At 40.4% G+C, this 20577-nt stretch overlaps 1 protein-coding gene across 26 annotated transcripts in view; it reads left to right on the forward strand.

Moving 5' to 3' along the window:
* NRCAM (neuronal cell adhesion molecule) overlaps positions 1-20577 on the forward strand; it is a 364115-nt gene that overhangs the window by 316226 nt on the left and 27312 nt on the right. For 12 of the 26 annotated variants that reach the window (XR_007772049.1, XR_007772048.1, XM_050936052.1 and 9 more), the window contains 3 exons: positions 6788-6973; positions 8182-8217; positions 19986-20051. Coding sequence is in view for 24 of the 26 variants with exons in the window: in XM_050936052.1 (XP_050792009.1) it covers positions 6788-6973; positions 8182-8217; positions 19986-20051 (288 nt within the window). In the remaining 2 variants the exon portion in view is untranslated. The remainder of the gene's footprint in view (positions 1-6787; positions 6974-8181; positions 8218-19985; positions 20052-20577) is intronic. The other 14 variants (XM_050936067.1, XM_050936070.1, XM_050936071.1 and 11 more) reach the window with 5 other exon arrangements.

The following is a 20577-nucleotide window of genomic DNA, read 5'->3' on the forward strand; positions in this document are numbered from 1 at the left end:
AGAGGCAAGGGGGTCTTGGCCCTGAGAGGGAAGAGCGGGAGCTGGGTGCCCTCCTCAGGCAAAGCAGCCTGCGGTGCCTTTGCATAAAAATATAGTTCGCTGGGTGGCCACCTCTGCTTGGGAAGAATTAAATAGAAGAGTGGAGGGAGAAACCTGTGCAGCAGAGGGCAGCACCCATGACTCCACCCTGCCCTGGGGCAGAAGGCAGACCCCAGGAGAGGGGCACCTTGATGATGATCCAGTGCTCTCCTGAGCAAAGAGGTGGCATGGTTAGGAGCCAGGGGTGGAGAAGGCTGACATATTCAAACTGGTGGCAGCAGCAATGAGCTCCTCAGTGGGGACCTGCAGGTTGTGAATGCCAGGACTTCTGGGGCAGGGCAGATTGTTCTGGGCAAGCCAAGTGATTTCAGGCTCTGATTAAGGAGGGATTGGAAGGGGCTGAGGCAATGCCACTGGGAGGCAGTGGTGCCCTGTCCCCCTCGCGAACTGTCAATGGAGGGAGACTGGGGGCCCCCACGGCTGGGATTAAGGGGGGCTGTGCCACAGTTCACCCCACATGGCTGCAAAACATGGCTGTAACAGGCTCTGGCAGTCAGAGAAGATGGTCAGTTCTACTGTAGGAGCTGTGAGACTATGATGGGATATAGGGGGGTCAGGGCCCCTCCAAGCATTGAGATCAGAAGGAGGGCCTGGCGGGAGGTTGACCAGGGCTGCTAACACAGAGTTTTGCAAGGGAGTTCTCCAAGTGAAGAAGGAGCAAATACAAGACCCTTGGGGTAAGTGGCTGTAGTGTGTGTTTGTGTTTAGGGGTTACTTGCTGTGTGCTGAGCTTGTGTTTAAGTGTGTGTTCGTGTATTTGTTTGTTTGAAGGACCATGTTCTGTGACTGGCAGTTGGAAGCTGGGAGCTTCAAAGTAAGGTATGAAAGCTTGAAGCCTCTGTTAATTGGCTGAGCCTATGCCATGTGCGGGGCTATCAAGAAGGCCAGGGCTTTATAAAGCAGTGAGCAAGCGACCAAGGAGCTTTGTAACCAGGGCTGCTAACAGGGAGTTTTGCAAGGGAGTTTGGAAGGGGAATGGGAAGGGGCAAGGTTCACTTGCCGTTTTTTAGAACCTGTAAACTAAACGATATTCAAAACTTCTTGATTTAAACAATATCCTTTCATTAACTTGGTAGCTGTAGTAGAGAATGCAGGCAGAAGCCCAGCAGCAGAGTGGGGGCTACCCAGTTTATTGCGCTGAGTGTGGCATGTATGATTACCTGCCCTGTGGGTGGGTGGCATATGTGTGCATTCGGTTCAAGGGGCTCCTGGCCCTCAGAGACTGCATACGGGCTTTGGAGGCCAAGGTGGCAGAACTGGAGGAGCTAAGGGAGGCAGAGAGGTTGATGAGGCGTTCTGGGACACTGTAGAATTGTCCCACCTCTGGTCAGACAGCCCCTGCTCTGTTGAGGAGGGTGAAAGGTCCAGGGAAGTAGAGCAGTCAACGGGAGCAGAGGGAGACCTTCCCATAGCTGAGACTCTCCTTCCAAATGGTGTTGGGGTATCCTTCTGAGGTTCCCTCTCCTGGGGAGGGAACTCCAGTCACTAGGAAAAGGCAGGTGTTAGTAATGGGAGATTCAATCATTAGAAACGTAGATAGCTGGGTCTGTGATGACTAGGAGAACCATATGGTGACTTGCCTGCCTTGTGCAAAGGTTGCGGATCTCTCGAGATGTCTAGATAGACTTATTTGTAGTGCTGGGGAGGAGCCGGTGGTCGTGGTATATGTAAGTACTAATGACATAGGGAAGGGTAGAAGTGATGTCCTGGAGGCCAAATTTAGACTGCTAGGGAGGAGACTGAAATCCAGGACCTCTATGGTGGCATTCTCAGAAACGCTCCTAGTTCCACGCGCAGGGCCAGATAGGCAGGCAAAGCTTCAAAGTCTCAATGTGTGGATGAGACGATGGTGTAGAGAGAAGGGGTTTAGATTCATTAGGAACTGGGGAAACTTTTGGGATGGGGGGAGCCTATACAGGAGAGATGGGCTCCACCTAAACCAAAGTGGAACCAGACTGCTGGCACTCAACATTAAAAAGGTTGCAAAGCAGTTTTTAAACTAAGAGATGGGAGAAAGCCGACTGTTTCAGAGGAGCATGTGGATCGGACAGAGACTTCTCTTAGAGGAGAGTCTATTGATAGAGATTCTCTAGGTTTTAGTCAGGAATAGAAGATGGGAGAGGATAATCTAGGGGCCAGATCAGAGGAAGAACATTCACATAAAAAAGAATCAAACACATCAGAAAAGGGCAGACAAATAAACAGTGACAATTTTTTAAAATGCTTGTATATAAATGCTAGAAGTCTAAATAATAAGATGAACTAGAGTGCCTCGTGATAAAGGAGGATATTGCTATAATAGGCATCACAGAAACCTGGTGGATTGAGGACAATCAGTGGGACACAATCATTCCGGGGTACAAAATATATCAGAAGGACAGAATAAGTCGTGTGTGGGGGCGGGGGGAGTGGCAATATATGTGAAAGAAAATGTAGAATCAAATGAAGTAAAAATCTTAAGTGAATTCACATGTTCCTTAGAATCTCTATGGATAGTAATTTCATCCTCTAGTTAGAATATAATATTAGGGATCTATTATTGACCACCTGGCCAGGACATTGATAATGATGATGAAATACTAAGGGAAATTAGAGAGGCTATCAAAATTAAGAACTCAGTAATAGTGGGGGATTTCAGTTATCCCTATATTGACTGGGAACATGTCACTTCAGGACGAAATGCAGAGACAAAATTTCTCGATACTTTAAATGACTGCTTCTTGGAGCAGCTGGTACAGGAACCCACAAGGGGAGAGGCAACTCTTGATTTAGTCCTGAGTGGAACGCAGGAGCTGGTCCACTATAGCAGGACCGCTTGGAAATAGTGACGATAATATAATAACATTTAACATCCCTGTGGTGGGAAGAACACCTCAACAGCCCAGCACTGTGGCATTTCATTTCGGAAAGGAGAACTATGCAAAAATGAGGGGGTTAGTTAAACAGAAATTAAAAGATACAGTAACTAAAGTGAAATCCCTGCAAGCTGCGTGGACGCTTTTCAAAGACACTATAATAGAAGCCCAACTTAAATGTATACCCCAAATTAAAAAACACAGTAAAAGAACTAAAAAAGAGCCACCGTGGCTTAACAACCAAGTAAAAGAAGCAGTGAGAGATAAAAAGGCATCTTTTAAAAAGTGGAAGTCAAATCCTACTGAGGTAAATAGAAAGGAACATAAACGCTGCCTACTTAAGTGTAAAGATGTAATAAGAAAAGCCAAAGAGGAGTTTGAAGAATGTCTAGCCAAAAACTACAAAGGTAATAACAAAATGTTTTTTAAGTACATCAGAAGCAGGAAGCCTGCTAAACAACCAGTGGGGCCCCTGGACAATCGAAATACAAAAGGAGCACTTAAAGATGATAAAGTCATTGCAGAGAAACTAAATGGATTTTTTGCTTCAGTCTTCACGGCTGAGGAGGTTAGGGAGATTCGCAAACCTGAACCAGCTTTTGTAGGTGACAAATCGGAGGAATTGTCACAGACTGAGGTGTCACTAGAGGAGATTTTAGAATTAATTGATAAACGTAAGAGTAACAAGTCACCAGGACCAGATGGCATTCACCCAAGAGTTCTGAAACAACTCAAATGTGAAGTTGCGGAACTATTAACTATGGTTTGTAACCTGTCCTTTAAATCGGCATCTGTACCCAATGACTGGAAGATAGCTCATGTAATGCCAGTATTTAAAAAGGGCTCTAGAGATGATCCCAGCAATTACAGACCAGTAAGTCTAGCATCAGTACTGGGCAAATTAGTTGAATCAATAGTAAAGAATAAAATTGTCAGACACGTAGAAAAACATAAATTTTTGGGAAAAAGTCAACATAGTTTCTATAAAGGGAAATCGTGTCTTACTAATCCATTAGAATTCTTTGAAGAGTTCAACAAACATCTGGACATGGGGGATCCAGTGGACATAGTGTACTTAGACTTCCAGAAAGCCTTTGACAAGGTCCCTCACCAAAGGCTCTTACGTAAATTAAGTTGTCATGGGATAGGAGGGATGACCCTTTCATGGATTGAGAACTGATTAAAAGACAGGGAACAAAGGGTAGGAATAAATGGTAAATTCTCAGAATGGAGAGGGGTAGCTAATGGTGTCTCCCAAGGGTCAGTCATAGGACCAATCCTATTCAACTTATTCATAAATGATCTGGAGAAGGGTAAAAAGTGAGGTGGCAAAGTTACTAAAAGATGCTAAACTGCTCAAGATAGTCAAGACCAAAGCAGACTGTGAAGAACTTCAAAAAGATCTCACAAAACTAAGTGATTGGGCAACAAAATGGCAAATGAAATTTAATGTGGATAGATGTAAAGTAATGCACATTGGAAGAAATAATCCCAACTATACATACAATATAATGGGGGCTAATTTAGCTACAATGAATCAGGAAAAAGATCTTGGAGTCATCATGGATAGTTCTCTGAAGATGTCCATGCAGTGTGCAGCAACGGTCAAAAAAGCAAACAGGATGTTAGGAATCATTAAAAAGAGGATAGAAAATAAGATGGAGAGTATCTTATTGCCCTTATATAAATCCATGGTACGCCCACTTCTTAAATACTGCGTACAGATGTGGTCCTCATCTCAAAAAAGATATACTGGCATTAGAAAAGTTTCAGAGAAGGGCAACTAAAATGATTAGGGGTTTGGAACGGGCCCCATATGAGAACAGATTAAAGAGGCTAGGACTTTTCAGCTTGGAAAAGAGTAGACTAAGGGGGGATATGATAGAGGTATATAAAATCATGAGTGATGTAGAGAAAGTAAATAAGGAAAAGATATTTACTTGTTCCCATAATACAAGAACTAGGGACCACCAAATGAAATTAATGGGCGGCAGGTTTAAAACAAATAAAAGGAAGTTCTTCACACAGCGCACAGTCAACTTGAGGAACTCCTTATCTGAGGAGGTTGTGAAGGCTGGGACTATAACAATGTTTAAAAGAGAACTGGATACATTCATGGAGGTTAAGTCTGTTTATGGATATTAGCCGGGATGCGTAAGGAAGGGTATTCCTAACCTCTGTTTGTCAGAGGGTGGAGATGGATGGCCGGAGAGAGATCACTTGATCATTCCCTGTTGGGTTCACTCCCTCTGGGGCACCTGACATTGACCACTGTTGGTAGACAGGATACTGGGCTAGATAGACCTTTGGTCTAACCCACTACGGCCATTCTTATGTTCTTAGGTGGCAGGGGTTACAGCAACTGGCATGAGTTCTTCTTGTGCCCGCGCTTGGTCTGCAGGGCAGACCAGTGGCCTTCTCAAACACCTTGTGCACCCCATCCTTCCTACTGGCTGAGCACTCCAGGTGGCCGAAGGTGTATTTAATTCATTATCAATGTAAAGGGAAGACTTCCACCTGCTGCATCACAAACACTCCTTCATGTAGAGCTAGAGTTTTCTTTGCTGGTGTCTCCTAGAGCAACTGCCTACACCAGATCCTGCCTAGCTAGTGTAATATGAAAAGATGTCTGTATTGAGGGGCTCTAGCTGCAGGTTCATCTGAGTGTTTTTTTATTGTTTAGTTGATAATTTCACATATATGCCTTTTTATTATATTTTGAAAGGAAGCATGGATCAGTTGCCAAAAAATAAAAAACCTGTTGGACCATATATAATATGTGCATATATTTACAGTTTATAAATGTTCAAGTAAATACTGTGAATATAAAAAAAACCTAGTGGTAACATGATGCTTTTCCTATCTGGAATATTTTATTCTCTGCATGGTAACAGTATGGGATTCATTTGACTGTGAAGTGTGTGTGTGTGTGTGGTTACAAATGTGTATTTCAGTAATGACAGTAATGAGGACCTTTAATCACATAATCATCTACTGATATCAGAAAGTATCTTAATTTTAATTCATCTCCAAGATGACTTCTCACTCAGCCTTGCCCTTGGGATGCACTTGTCTCAGGCTATGCACCTAGAACCATTTGGAGCCATAAGTGCCTCCCACATAAAAAACTCCCAGCTTCCTCAATTTCTGGTCAACTGCTGCAATAACTTGGCACCAGTTAGCAATAATTTGACTATTTTGTACCAACATTTAGTGTGTTTTATTTTTAGGTAGGTAGTTTAGCATATTCATTCAGTTTTAGCAGTTTTTTAGGATATATTTTTCAAAAGCACATAAGTCCCATTTTCAAAAATGACACAGGTGTGCCAGTTTCATAAGTGATTTCAAAGTGACTTACACTCCTAAGTGTCTGAAGGTCAGATTATTCAAAGGCATTTAGGCACCTAACCTACGTAGACACTTTTGAAAATCCCACTAGACAACTATCTTCATCCTTAGGCCCTTAAATATCTTTGAAAATCTGGCAAAAAATCATTTTTCAAAATGGTGCTTAGGCTCCTAAGTCACTTAGGTGCTTTGGAAAATGTTGCCTGTAGTAAAAATATTTCCCTGTCTCCCTACCATTCTCAGGAGGGAGTAAACTGCACCTTATGCCCCCTACACAGCCACACAAGCCTAGCCTCTATCCAGAATATAGGTGATTTATCAAGTCAGATAGCAGAAAATGAACAGCACTGTAGAGAAATTTGAAAAGAAAGGCGGTACCTGGTTATAAAATTTTTTAATTAACACAACTGTAATATAGATTGTGTTCCTAATTAGATATTCAAAGATAAACCATCTAACTCTTTATGCTTTTCTCACAATGACAGTTAACAGCACTCATGAATTAGGCCCCTTGGTAGAGATCAGAATTCCTGCAAACGAGACCAGCTTGATATTAAGTAATTTAAATTACAGCACACGATACAAGTTTTACTTTTATGCACAAACATCAGTTGGAGCTGGAAGTCAAATAACTGAGGAAGCAGTAACAATTATGGATGAAGGTAAGATGGGTATGTATAAAGAAAGTCCATTTAAGTTTAAAGAATCCTACGTGTTTTATTCAAAATGTTAGTACTTTTTCTATGTTGAAGCACTCTTTATTAAAAATTATCTAGCGCACATCTAGTTTTAGTGTGCACTAATATAAATGATTTAAAACAGATTTTAAAGAAAAGATGTGCAAAATTTTTCTAGCACAACTGACGCTTAAAAAAATTGGTGTAAAAAGCCACCTCTGTATATCACTTTCCTTACAAGATCTAGGCTACTTGCTTCTCTGGGCTAGGCCGTGCCTTTCAATGTTTTATACAACTTTACATACTCTTAAGTGCCATTCCCAGTCATCTATACTATATCTATATTATTCTGCTTCCATGACCGCTTCTGGTCATAGGTACAATATTTTGTTCTGGTTATTGTCCTTCATCCAGTGATAAAGTCATGAAATGCTGCCTGCTATAGTTTGGCTAATAGAAAATCTATAAAGTCTAAAACAATACAAATCTCTAAATCACAATAACTTACATACAGTCTAAATGTTCTCTCATGGGCCTACTAGGAACATGGGTGTACTGTAAATGTAGTACCACAGCTAGGACCAAGACCAGTCCAGTATATGGTTCCCAGTTAAAGAGTCTGGGACAGCCACATGTTAATTTAGGACTAAGAGTATTTCTTTACAAGCTTATGTTGTTTTAGGCATTTTAGATTTAGGATCTGGGACAAAATTCTTCTGTTGGGAGTGCTCTCTTTTAAAATATTATGGACATTCAATTTAAATAATTAAAATCACTGTGGAAATTTTGTGATGCAGCCTTTGATAATTTTGCACATCTCTAATATTAAATTCTGTTCTATTGCAAGCTTTAGATTTACTTGTTTCATACTTGGTAAGCTTATAGTTTGTTGGAACTGCCATAAATTGGTTGGTATGAAACCGAGTAGATCTAATAGGTGTATTCTGGTTATATCATAAAATGTAACTTTTTTTAAAAAGTGAATGTTAACAGGCATGAACAGTAAATATTAATAAATGCATATATATTAACTTTAGAATAATCAGTGTTCAGCATAAGTATGTATTTAATTTCTTACTCCTCCCTTGATCTAATATATTTCACTTAGCGCATGCTTTTATGACAATTGATATTTATATATATGTTCCCTCTGGTGTTGTATCTAATTATATAGTGTCCTATTTTTATTTTCCCCATTAAAGCTGGTATTCTCCGTCCTGCTGTAGGTGCAGGCAAAGGTAAAATAAAACTCTGCATGATTTTGTAAGTGTGTAGATTTTTGCAGTGTTATAAATGGGGAAATTTCTGCTGGTAAGGAAAGAAAACACTGGCCTATATTTTGTTGTATTAACTATTCATTGATATTGGGGAAACTGTTTATTTAATAGGCTGCCTTGCTGATAAAGATGCACCCTACATATTTTGCTACAAAGTTCCAGAGGAATTTGTTAGCTGTACTTCCGCAAACTCTAATTTTTTCTCTGCATTATAAAGTTGTATAGCACTGTCCTGTATGTTCATGGTCTAGGTGCTGTATCACCCTCTTACTAGCATGGGGTAAACAGGCATTATTTCACACAAGCTCATCTACCTTATACAGATTAGCCTTTATGGGTACGTCTGTACAGCCCACGGCAATGAGTCTCTTAGCCCAGCTCAACAAACTCAGGCTGGTGGGGCTAATGCTACAGTGCTAAAAAAATCTGTGTAGTCATTTGTGGAGGGCTGGAACCAAGCCCCAACCCTCTGCCTAAGCTTCAGAGCCTAAACTCCAGCCCAAGCACCTACACAGCTATTTTTATGCAAGCCAAAGTCTGTCAACCTGGGCTCTGGGACTCATTGCTGCTGGCTGTGTAGATGTACCCAACAACTGATATTGAAAGCATTCTGCCGAGCATAGGTGCACAAACTAGGGGTGCCGAGGGTGCTCCTGCAGCCCCTGTTTTGAAGTGGTTTCCATCAGATACAAGGTTTACCATTTGGTTCAATGGCTTTCAGTGGCTCAATCTCCACTATAAAAACTGTTCCAGCACCTATACTGCCAAGTATATGTTATCTGAGAAGAGGAACATCCTTTACTCCTGGGGGAATTCTGTGCCACTGTGCATGTGCAGCATTTATGTCTCCCAAAGATTTTTTTGCTTCTCTGCAGAAATATGACTTTCTGACAGGGAAACAAAGGGAAGTCACAAGAGTTGTCATGTGACCCTCCCCAGCAGTATGTTCTGGGTGCCCAGGGAAAACGTCAGAGAGAGAAATCACTGTGGGGCAGGAGGCGGGACTGGGGAAGACCCGGCTGGTAGCTCCTTCCCTGTGCCAGGCTCAGCTGCTGGTCCTGGCTGGGCTTGGGTGGACGGGACTTCCTCTTCCCCTGCACAGCACCCCCAGATTTCTCCCCTAGCAGCAGGAAGCTCTGCAATCTCCCCCACCCCACCCCACCCCACACCACACCACCCTACCCCACTTCCTGCGTGCATCACTCCTCAGCTGCAGGAGGAGGGATTCCGGTACAGGGAGCTGCTCCCCCATCTGCCCAACCCCTGTGCATCCAGACCTCTCATACCCAGACCCTCCTGCCAAGCCTCATCACCCCCGCACTCAGACCTCCCCCCCATGAGCCCCACTCCCCCTGCACCTAGACTACTACAACAAGTCACCCACACCCGGATCCCCACCCTTCCAAGCCCTATGCAACTGCACCTGGATCCCCCACTCCTCCAGAATCTGGACCCCCCCACTAAGCCCCCAACACCCAGACCCACCTGCCGAGCTCTATCTCCCCAACACTGAGATCCAACCACCTTCACCTGGACACCTCTGCAGAGTCTTATTACAGTTGCACTCAGAGCCCCCCAACAATCCCCTGTGCATCCAGATCCCCCCCGCACCCAAATCCACTACTGAGCTGCCCACACCTAGATTGCCCCACACAGAATCCTCTCAACCCACACCTGCATTCCAACAAGGAGTCTGGTGGCACCCTAAAGACTAACATTTATTCAGGCATAAGCTTTCGTGGGTAAAAAAACTCACTTCTTCAGATGCATGGAAAAAGTGAGGTTTTTTACCCATGAAAGCTTATGCCCAAATTAATCTGTTAGTCTTTAAGGTGCCACCAGACTCCTTGTTGTTTTTTGTGGATACAGACTAACATGTCTACCTCCTGATACTTTCCTAACCCTGTTCTGTTTGACCTTCTCCATGACTTCTGTTTACTTAGAATATGCAGCTCATTATAAAGGTGATTTTTTTTTTAGCTACAGCTGGTTAAAATGCATGAATCTAAAAACTGCATATATAAAACACATTCATCACATCAAATATTGGCACTTAGAAGGTAGATAGCTACATAAATGTGTATTGATGCTTCTTTTGCGATCCATCAACTGGCTGGACTTGAGGCTACTGAAATAAAAGAGATTATCGACTAAGAAGCTGGATACATATACATTATTGAAGCAACCGGAAATACATCATTGTAATTACTTGACTTCAGTCCCACCAAGCACCTTCTATCATCAGGTCTTATAAATAGGTCATTAAGGAAGGAAGAGAGAATGAAATTTGAGGAACCAGCAAGATAAATACCACCAGAGCATATAGGATGTACTGACATAACACTCACAGAGAGGCACAATTATTTGCATAATCTTCAGCACCATTAGCACTAGAATGCTAACACTTCTAATCAAACAAATACATTAGGATAGTATCTTATTCTCTGTATTAATCCCATATGATAATCATTAAAATATTACTTTTGTTGTTGCAAAAAGATAAGGTGGGCACTGAGTTTGAAACTATCCCTTTTTAATTGTATCACTTGCATATACAATATGTAGCTGTTTGCTGTGGACTAAAAATAATTTTCAGGAGCATTCTTGTCTCCTAGTTTCAGCTAGAGTGTTGGTCATCTCAGTAGAAGCATCAGCAAATTTGTGCTTGCAGGAAGAGATGAGACTACTTATTAAGGATGGTCCTGTTAGGGCACTTGCCTCAGGAGACCCAAATATGATTCCCTGCTTTCCCACAGGCTTCCTGCCTGATATTGGGCAAGTCACTTAGTGTCTCTGTGCCTCAGTTCCCCATTTGAAAAAAATGGGGCTAATGGTATCTGAGAGGGTTCTTATGAGGTGACAATACACTGAAAAATGGTGCAGTGCTCAAGGTACTAGGATAAGTACTTAAGATAGGTTTCCTGCACACTCAGCCTTTTCTCCAATATGACTTGCTGTTGCTAGTTGTTTTCTCCTCAGATCCCAAATCAGGAAGTATTTAGTGTATAGAGAAGAGCACCAGTCCGGCCCAGAAAAAAAAGCCAGTCATGAGCTCTTAGCTCACATGTGGAGTACTGTAGTGGAATTGCCTTTACAGGAGCTTGTGAAACCATAAAAGAATGCATGATTTGTCAGACAGTTTGGTCTGTCAAATTAATTATGCCTTAAGTACTTTGTTTTTCCTTCAGCTAAGACTCTATATTCAGGCGCTTACCATCTCCTGTCTTGTTTATTGTAGCATCCTCCTTCTCTTTGGCTTCCCTGACACCATTGTAGTCTACCTCCTTTATTCCATATAAAATGCTGCAGCTAAGATCATCCTGCTCCCTCTTTCAGTCCCTACAGGGGGCTCCCCCTCCTTTACTGTGCCAAATGCAAGCTTCTTATCCTTGCCTTTGAGGCTCTGCATAGTTCTGTCCTAGTATTTTTTTGTATTACTCCGTCCACTGGTTCCATCAATGAGGCCAGATTTAATGCACTGTGTGTCCACTTTCTTATGGAATGTCTCCATGCTTTCCTCCATCCAATCCCTATGTGCTGAACACCCATCAGTAGCTGGTGAACATGGCCACTTCATTCTCCTTACTCAAATCCCCCTTCAATACTCATAATAATTGGGAGAGTAGACTAGAGAAGATAGTAATGACTTCTTGGTAATAGCATGCAATCATTGCTTCCTTGCCGTAACTTTTCATGGTCCAGACAGGATGTGTAACAGGAAGGTGACTTTCCTGCTTCACTCTACTAGTAGAATATCTTCTCAGCAACTCACATAACGTGAGAGTAGCCTAATACTTGCATATACTAATTCTAAAAAAGCAATGCACTCTTGAGTTTCATTGTGCAATAACTGTCTTTTAACAAAAATTCATTTTCACACAATTCTTTGTTTGCCCTGTCAATTCATGGCAGAATCTGCTACCTGTCATCTTTTCTTGTTTTATATTCTTGAGGCTATTCCTCATCTACCTATAATTTTGCAATAGTGCCTCATAAAAAGCAGGTCTTATCAATACAGCAATAAACAGAAATAGTATGGTGCAGTTGTATAGATATATTCAACATAATTTCACTCTACAGAAGTCTAGAGATATATGTTTCCTTCTCAACCCACCACTTTGTTCATGGAGGAGTAGTGTGCTGCTTCAGGATTTAGGGATTTCAGGATCCATATGAAGTCATGTTTGATGGTGAATTTGTCGCATGATTGGATCATTACTGAGGGAATTTAATTAGCTATTCAGTTGAACTCAATATTGAAAAAATTATCCACCTCAGTTTTAAAACTTTGTTATATCTCATTACTCATCTTACCGATTGTGTATTCTATCTATATCTTAGTTATCTAGAGGAACAGTGTTAGTGAATGGCTGGAAGGTTATACATGGCTATACAGATTAATTAAAAATGGGTTGTCATTGATTTTAAAGAAAGATTATTATTAGTTAGGTCCTGGTCCTCTGATCCTACCATTAGATCCAGGCAGGTAAATGTTTGTACCCAAGAGAGTTCCACTGAAACTAGTGGGGCTCCAGACACTGCTTCCCATTTCAGGATTGGAGCCATGGTCACTGATTGATGCCAGCTATATTTTAGCATCATATCAGTGCTACAGAGTGGTTAACAGAGATTAATTTGTTGGAAGTAGCTGAACAATAATCAATCAGCCTGTGTAAACTGGTTCGCTTCATAGTAATCCAGTTTCTTCTTTGTGGAGCAAATGTACTATCAGATTACTGCTTGTACTGCACTATTGTATAGTTGCAGGGGCACAGAATTTAATGCACATTTACTATTTCTTACTGAACAGGCATTTCTTCACAAGAGTACTAAGCTTTTTTTTTTTTTTTTTTTTTTTTCCAGTTGGCATCGGTACAGTTTCGGAGCTCATGTCAACTGTTTTTTATGCATTGGTGATGAGTGCTGAGAAACCTCTGTTTTCAGAGCCAAAGGTTGATTGCCATTAGAGGTGTGCTGACCCAGAAAGCAAGAATTTGGATAGATTTACAACAGGCTCTGGGTGTTCAACCACACAGATCCCTTGCTTTCATCACCTCAGGCTGCAGAAATCATATTGTATTATGTAACATGCAGTATCATACAGCATGAGAACACGGTGCAAGAGACAGACTTTAAAAAACAAAAGAATCCCCCCAATTTTTCTAAAACTTATGGAAAAATACATTAATTAATTAAAAAAAGGACAGGTATAAAATTAATGATGCTGTGTAGCTGAACTCTTTATTCAAAGTACTTTCTTCAGTAAGAAAAACCTAGAAAAGAAATCTGAACAATTAGTAAGGAAGACCGTATAAAAATAACCATTTATAAGAATCAGATGAGAGTATATGTGGAGAATTTGATCATAAATCAGACAGTTGGGTTGATATTGAACCTAAAGTACAAAGAGAATGATGAACAGAGGCAACTTGGCCATTGTGTGCAATTACATATACAAGGAGAATTTACCAATGCCAGAGGGACTTTAATCTAGCAGTTCTAGCAGTCTAATTAGATCAAAAGCTCTCAACTGAAGTTGGAGAAGTTCAAAAAGGAAATAAGATGCAAATTTTTAACAGAGAATATAATTAGTGATTGAAATAGTCTGCCAAGAGATATAGTAGATTCTTTATCATTTGAAGTCTTTAAATCAAGATTAGAAATCTCTAAAAGACATGGTCTAGTTCAGCCACAAGCTATAAGACTTGGTCAAGGGTTTATTGGGTGAAATTCTGTGGCCTGTATATGCAGGAGGTTGAAGTAGTTGACCATAATCAACACTTCTGGCTTTAAAACCTATGATAAAACTTACTGTTCCTTTGACACTTATTTTTAAAAAATCATTGACAACTTTGGAGAGACCGGAATATTTCAGGAAAAAAAAGAGGTACCAATTTACGCGCACACACACACACACACACACCCCAGCCAAAGAGTGCCATCCTGACAATTGCCATCCTGTAAATCTTTTATCCCAGTATATGAATGAAACAAATACAGGAACTCCTAACTTAAAGTCATCCTGGTTATCGTTGTTACATTGTTAAGTTGCTGATCAATTAGAGAACATGCTCATTTAAAGTTGTGAAATGCTCCCTTCTAACGTCGTTTGGCAGCCACCTATTTTGTACGCTGCTTGCAGGAAGAACGGCCCGTTGCAGCTACCTGGTGGGTGGTTGGAACCAGGGTGGACTGGCAGCCCCCTATCAGCTCCCCCATCAGCTCCCCACTCCCGTAAGTTCCCTGTGCAGCAGCTGTCCCTCCCCCCACTGCCATGTGCTGCTCTTGCCTTCTGCCTTGGAGCTGCTCCCTGAGACTCCTGCTTCCTGTATGGGGGGAGGGGGCAGAGAGGGGCTAATGTCAAGGTGTCTCCCCCTTCCCCCTGCTCCTGCACCCCGTTTACCCCATCTTCCATAGAGCAGGGGGGACACAAGACTGATGGAGGGAACTTCTAGACAGTAGCTGCGGGTCTCAGGTCTCAGCAAGCTGATTTAATTAACAAGGCAGTGTACTTAAGTCTGGGGTCAGCTACTTAAAGGGGAAATGCACATTTTTTCTCTCACACACAGGGTGAGTGTGTCTATCTGCTCTCCCTTCTTTCCTGCTGCCTTGTAGAGTGTTATGAGAGTTAACACTTGAGGGCTCAGTCAATTGCTGGTTCATTTAGCAGTAAGAGATTCCCTGGGAAATATCCCACCCTCTGGCTCCTCCACCTCAACCAAGCTTCACAATCATCATCACTGTGTACCAGTATTAAATTGTTTGTGTAACACTTATACTGTGTGTGTGTGTGTGTGTGTGTGTGTAGGCTTTTGTCTGGTGAAAAAAATTTCCCTGGAACCTAGTCCCTTCATTTACATTAATTCTTATGGGGAAATTGGATTAGCTTAACATCATGTCACTTAAAGTCGCATTTTTCAGGAACATAACTACAGCGTTAAGTGAGGAGTTACTGTACTAAGGACCAGATTGTGGCTGACCCCTGTTTGAGTGCGCAAATGAATAAGGACCATTATGTGTCTTGCATTCTGCCTGCCAAGACCAGGCACAGTCCCAGTTGCTGCACTTTCCTAAGTTCAAAGACTGCTCAGTATTAACTCACTACATGCTCATTATATGCTCTAGCTACCTCAAAGTGGGTATGGAGGAGTCAGGACTGCAGCCTAATGCCCTTATATATATGCATCATGATAGTATGTGATCATGTAATTAAAAACTGTTTTCCCCAGGCAACAATAAATCTGGCATTTGCTAACTTATGAGTACTTGATTTTGAAATCTAAATTCCGTTTTTTAATGTAGATTTTTTGGGTCAGGATTTGGTTTGGGATGTAATATATACAGTATAGTCTGGCTGAGAGATGATTTGGGAAGGCTTGATCAAAGTCGACCAAAATGTTAATGAAGTAAACAAGAAGTATGAGAGGAAGGAGAATAGTGATGTGGTTTGATAGTGGGCTGAGGGATTTAACTAGAACTGGTTGGATGAAATGAAGAAAATAGAACAGTAATATAAATATCAGAAAAAAATTCCTGACATGAAATTATTAGGCTGTGGAATAATCTCATGAGAGAATGAGAGTAAACTCCCTCACTAGACTGGATTTAACAGATGTAAATGAATTGCAAGGAACTCTGCTGCATTGGGAGGTAGGGGGATTGGCTCATCTTTTATCACAAGAATCTTTCTAAAAGCAGCAAAGAATCCTGTGGCACCTTACAGACTAACAGAAGTTTTGGAGCATGAGCTTTCGTGGGTGAATACCCACTTCGTCGGATGCATGTAGTGGAAATTTCCAGGGGCAGGTATATATATGCAAGCAAGCTAGAGATAACGAGGATAGTTCAGTCAGGGAGGATGAGGCCCGTTCTAGCAGTTGAGGTGTGAAAACCAAGGGAGGAGAAACTGGTTTTATAGTTGGCAAGCCAAACAAAACCAGTTTCTCCTCCCTTGGTTTTCACACCTCAACTGCTAGAACAGGGCCTCATCCTCCCTGACTGAACTATCCTTGTTATAGAATATCAGGGTTGGAAAGGACCTCAGGAGATCATCTAGTCCAACCCCCTGCTCAAAGCAGGACAAATCCCTTGACAGCTTTTTTTTAAACCCCCGTTCCGTAAATGGCCCCCTTAAGGATTGAGCTCATAACCCTGGGTTTAGGAGGCCAATGCTCAAACCACTGAGCTATCCCTGCCCACTCTAGCTTGCCTGCATATATATACCTGCTCCTGGAAATTTCCACTACATGCATCCAACCAAGTGAGTATTCACCCACGAAAGCTCATGCTCCAAAACGTCTGTTAATCTATAAGGTGCCACAGGATTCTTTGCTGCTTTTACAGATCCAGACTAACACGGCTACCCCTCTGATACAAGAATCTTTCTATCTCTTCAATACTTTTATGATTAAAAGGATCTTGCCAAAAGAGTGGCTTAAAGAAAAAGACTATTTTAAAGCACTGTTCTAATTACTGTAAAAATGTTTTTCCATCATTTAGTTGCTTTGTACATCTTTGAGAGATTTACAGAGAGAATGATCCCAAATGAATTTGTATGTAATTTTCTCTCTCAACTTGCAGCTAGAAGTACTGTATGAAATGGATATTTCAGATTTTAAGCCTCTCTAATTTAAAAATGGTGCCATCTGTTTAACAACCTGACTTGATACCCATGGAAGTCAATGGGATTCTTTCCATTGACTTCAGTGGTCATTGGATCAAGTCCTAAATGAGTTCATCTGTTATTGCAGAGTTTTGGTGCAGCAGATAATTATAGGTTCTTGCAGTAGGTATTCAGGTGTTTATTTCACATTAGTGAATTAAGTGTTATACTAAAGTGATATTTAAGGAGATACTGCAGGTGCTACTTCTGCTCTAAACTGAATAAATGTGTGGTCTTGCTTTAATGGAAATAATTTTTGTCCATTTATTAATAAGTGTAAGATGTGAATTTCAGTTAGGAATCCTATGTTGTCAGCTCTTTCTTGTTCCTTTGTATACTTTTATGATGCAAACAAGGTTCTGTAGTAACAACTTCTTGTGTTTTTTGGAGATACTAAGATGTGGAAAGGATATAGAAGGGTAAAAATGTTAGCCCAGTAAACAAAGAACAAACAGAGAAGCAGCACGAAGATATAGATGATACTTTTTAATCAACTAAATTAAACTCAAATTGGCCAGCCATTAAGAACCACACTGACTTCTGCAGACACTGGAAAATAAGAGATACAGTTTTTGGGTGTAATTGAAACCTTACAATGAAACTGTGTGAGAGAGTGAAACAAAGGGGAGCTGCTTTTTTATTCTGTTTGGGGTTTTTTAATTATTTTGGGGAGGGACAGAAGGAGTGTTAAATATATATTGAAGACTGGACCTCAGATCACGTTTTCCTGGGATTACTTGCACAAGTCAGATGAACAGGACTTCACTGCAGGGTTGGGTGTGGAATGCCAGTATGCTACATGTGATCCTGTATCTTTCAACAGTGAACTTTAAAAATACTAAGATCTTTTCAGAGAAAATAATAATTTAAGTTTTTTGTGCCTTAAAGGATGGTAACATTTTCTAACCAGTGTCGCTATTATTTTTCACTCTGAACAGATCACCCACAAACATACTCCTCATACATGTATTGCTGGAATGAGGCATTTTCTCTTTAGATTTAATTTGGAGAATTAATTTCACAAACTAAGAGAGGAAACTTAGAATGAGATTTTCACACACATCTTTAATATTATGAATATTTTTAAAAATTGGCTATCCTCAGCACATTTTGAATGAATTGCATTGTTCTTCAAGATGTAGAAAGCAAATCCATAAATATTTGATTCTCCGAGTTAACAGAGTTAGGAACATGGGAAAAGAATAAACTTGGCAGGATTTTAAAAAATGTGTGATAGCACCTGAGAATTGCACCATCAAGATCTTGTGGCCTGTTTGCAAAACAAATTTCAGACATATTTTCATTTACAATTTAATAATATTAATTTGGCAAAGACTGAGTGCCCTCATATTTGTGAATCTAATTTGTAGAGTATTAGTCTGTCTGGTTCCACATGAGGGGTGAAATCCTGGCCCCACTGAAGTCAATGGGAGTTTTTCTATTGACTTTACTTGGGCTAGGATTTCACCTATGGTATTTTGTTGGCCTTTGAGAAGTATTCTTGGTATTATATCTGAGAGAGAGAAAGTGCCTTTTTACTAGAAGTGGAAACCTCAATGACAAATAATACTATAACAGCAGAATATCTGCACAGAAAAACAATTTCATGCATTGCTCTCTGAAGGAAAACCGCTTAGTAAATGCATTGGTCTGGATTTCTATTTAGATGGATTTCAAGATGACCTGTGTTGTGAAAAAGAACCTATTTACTTAATAGCATTGAGCAAACAAGAATACTGAAACCGATTGAAGAATTATAAAGTAAATATATTTATTTAAAAGAAGTGAGCTAAAATATAGCTATTTAAGGATCCACAAGAAACTAGTCCTACTCGTTGTAGCCAAATGCCTTCTCCTCGTCCAGGGGAAGCACCTCATGTTGAAGGGAATGTCTTTTTGGCAATGTTTATAAGATAATACCGTAATATCCATAATATTGATAATTCTTTCCAATGAATCTTTCTTGACTATGCAAAATATTGATTTCTACCCTTCTCACCAGACTATTTTGGTAGTGGTTACACCAATATATGGTTCTTGCTGGTTTTTTCAAGTAGTACAGTCATTTTCTTGCAAAAGTGAGCTTTTGAAGTTTTGGGCCTCTGTTTCTCTTTTTTGTTTAGCTACCCACTTTATATTGTTCAAAAACAGAAACAAAAACCATCCACTTTTGACTGAGTCCAGATTTACTATAGTTGACTAGCTGAATTTCTATTTTTGACTGAGGTCTGAATTAACAACCTGGATGCTGTAACCTACAGATTCAAAAGTGTCCACTTATTTTGGGTACCTCAATTTTAGGGTTACCAACCTGAAACATGAAGGACCTGATTTTCTGAGGTGCTCAGCACTGCAGCTTCCACTGAAGTTAGTTGGAGTTGTGGATGCTAAGTTCCTCAAAAATCAAGTTCCTAGGTATTCTGAGGCTGGACACCAAAAATTGTGCTATCCAAAATAAATGGAAAATTGAAAATATAGGTCTCCACCTCCTAAATCATAGAAATTAGAGAGAGAAAAGGATAATGTCTCCCAGAGATTCTCAAGGAGTGTGTAGGCTTGTCCTACCTCACTCAGTTTTCCAGAACCAGAAAATAAAATTATGTGGCTCTTGTTTTTTTCCCTTGAACTTAGTGTCTGCATACTGATTACTTGCTTCTCAAGAATGGATTAGAATTAATACACATTAACTAGAATCTAAAAATAGTTATTTGCTCTTTTGGTGGGGGAGAGTTACTATTGATGGCTAAATTGTCAATAGAGTATTTAAAATAAAAGTCTGAAATGTTAATTAAGATTATTTAAGAAATGCTCGTCTATAAATGTTAGGGTTTAGCACATCTGTAATCTGGCTTGCTTTCAGAGTAATTTACATTACCCTGTCTTTTTCATATTTTATCAAGTACAATTATTTGTAAAGAAACCTGCATGAACTTAGAGTATGCATGTGTTGGTTCTCTTAACAGGTAAGATTCTGTTGTCTGCTGTGTTGTTTAAACATTATTTTCCTATGTAAAACTGTTTTTACTCTTTTTATGTTTCTTCTTTTCTACTATCTCTGGTGATGAAGGATACTCAGAAACCCTTTTTGCAACATCCCCTGTCATACATACTGTCCATCCAACATTTTATAAGGGTATTGTGATCCTTTTTATCATTATAAATTCAGTATAGATAGTTGAAAAGCAAAATTCTATTCAGGGCCTGCAGTGAGGAATTTTCAAAGTCTATGAAATACTACATGGAATCAAGGAAATTGTGTGCATGCTTTACAATACATCTTCTCCTACAGTTCCCAGTACTGAGTGACCTGTGGAATGCTCTTCACTTTTCAGCTGTCTGCATTGTACTTCAAGAGATTTAAACAATAGTATTTTCCAGGGCTTTGGCAATTTGGTATTTTAAAGTGTTTGGCAATTTTAGTGGTCTAGGCCAAGCCAGTAGAGTTCATAGATTTAGTTCTCCTTTCTAATTTAATAGTGTAGTGACTACCTGCTGTTCAACTACTGCATGTGCTAATGCTGCAATTTAGTCACTAATTCTCAATAATGGAAACAATGAGTATGTATGAACCGTGCATTCCATATACATGGTCCAAATTAGCATAGTGGTTTCTTAAGATAGATTTTATTATATGCATGGAGCCACAATTTCATATTTTG

This window comes from Gopherus flavomarginatus, chromosome 1 (assembly GCF_025201925.1).
Source record: "Gopherus flavomarginatus isolate rGopFla2 chromosome 1, rGopFla2.mat.asm, whole genome shotgun sequence".
Classification (NCBI taxonomy): domain Eukaryota; kingdom Metazoa; phylum Chordata; order Testudines; family Testudinidae; genus Gopherus; species Gopherus flavomarginatus.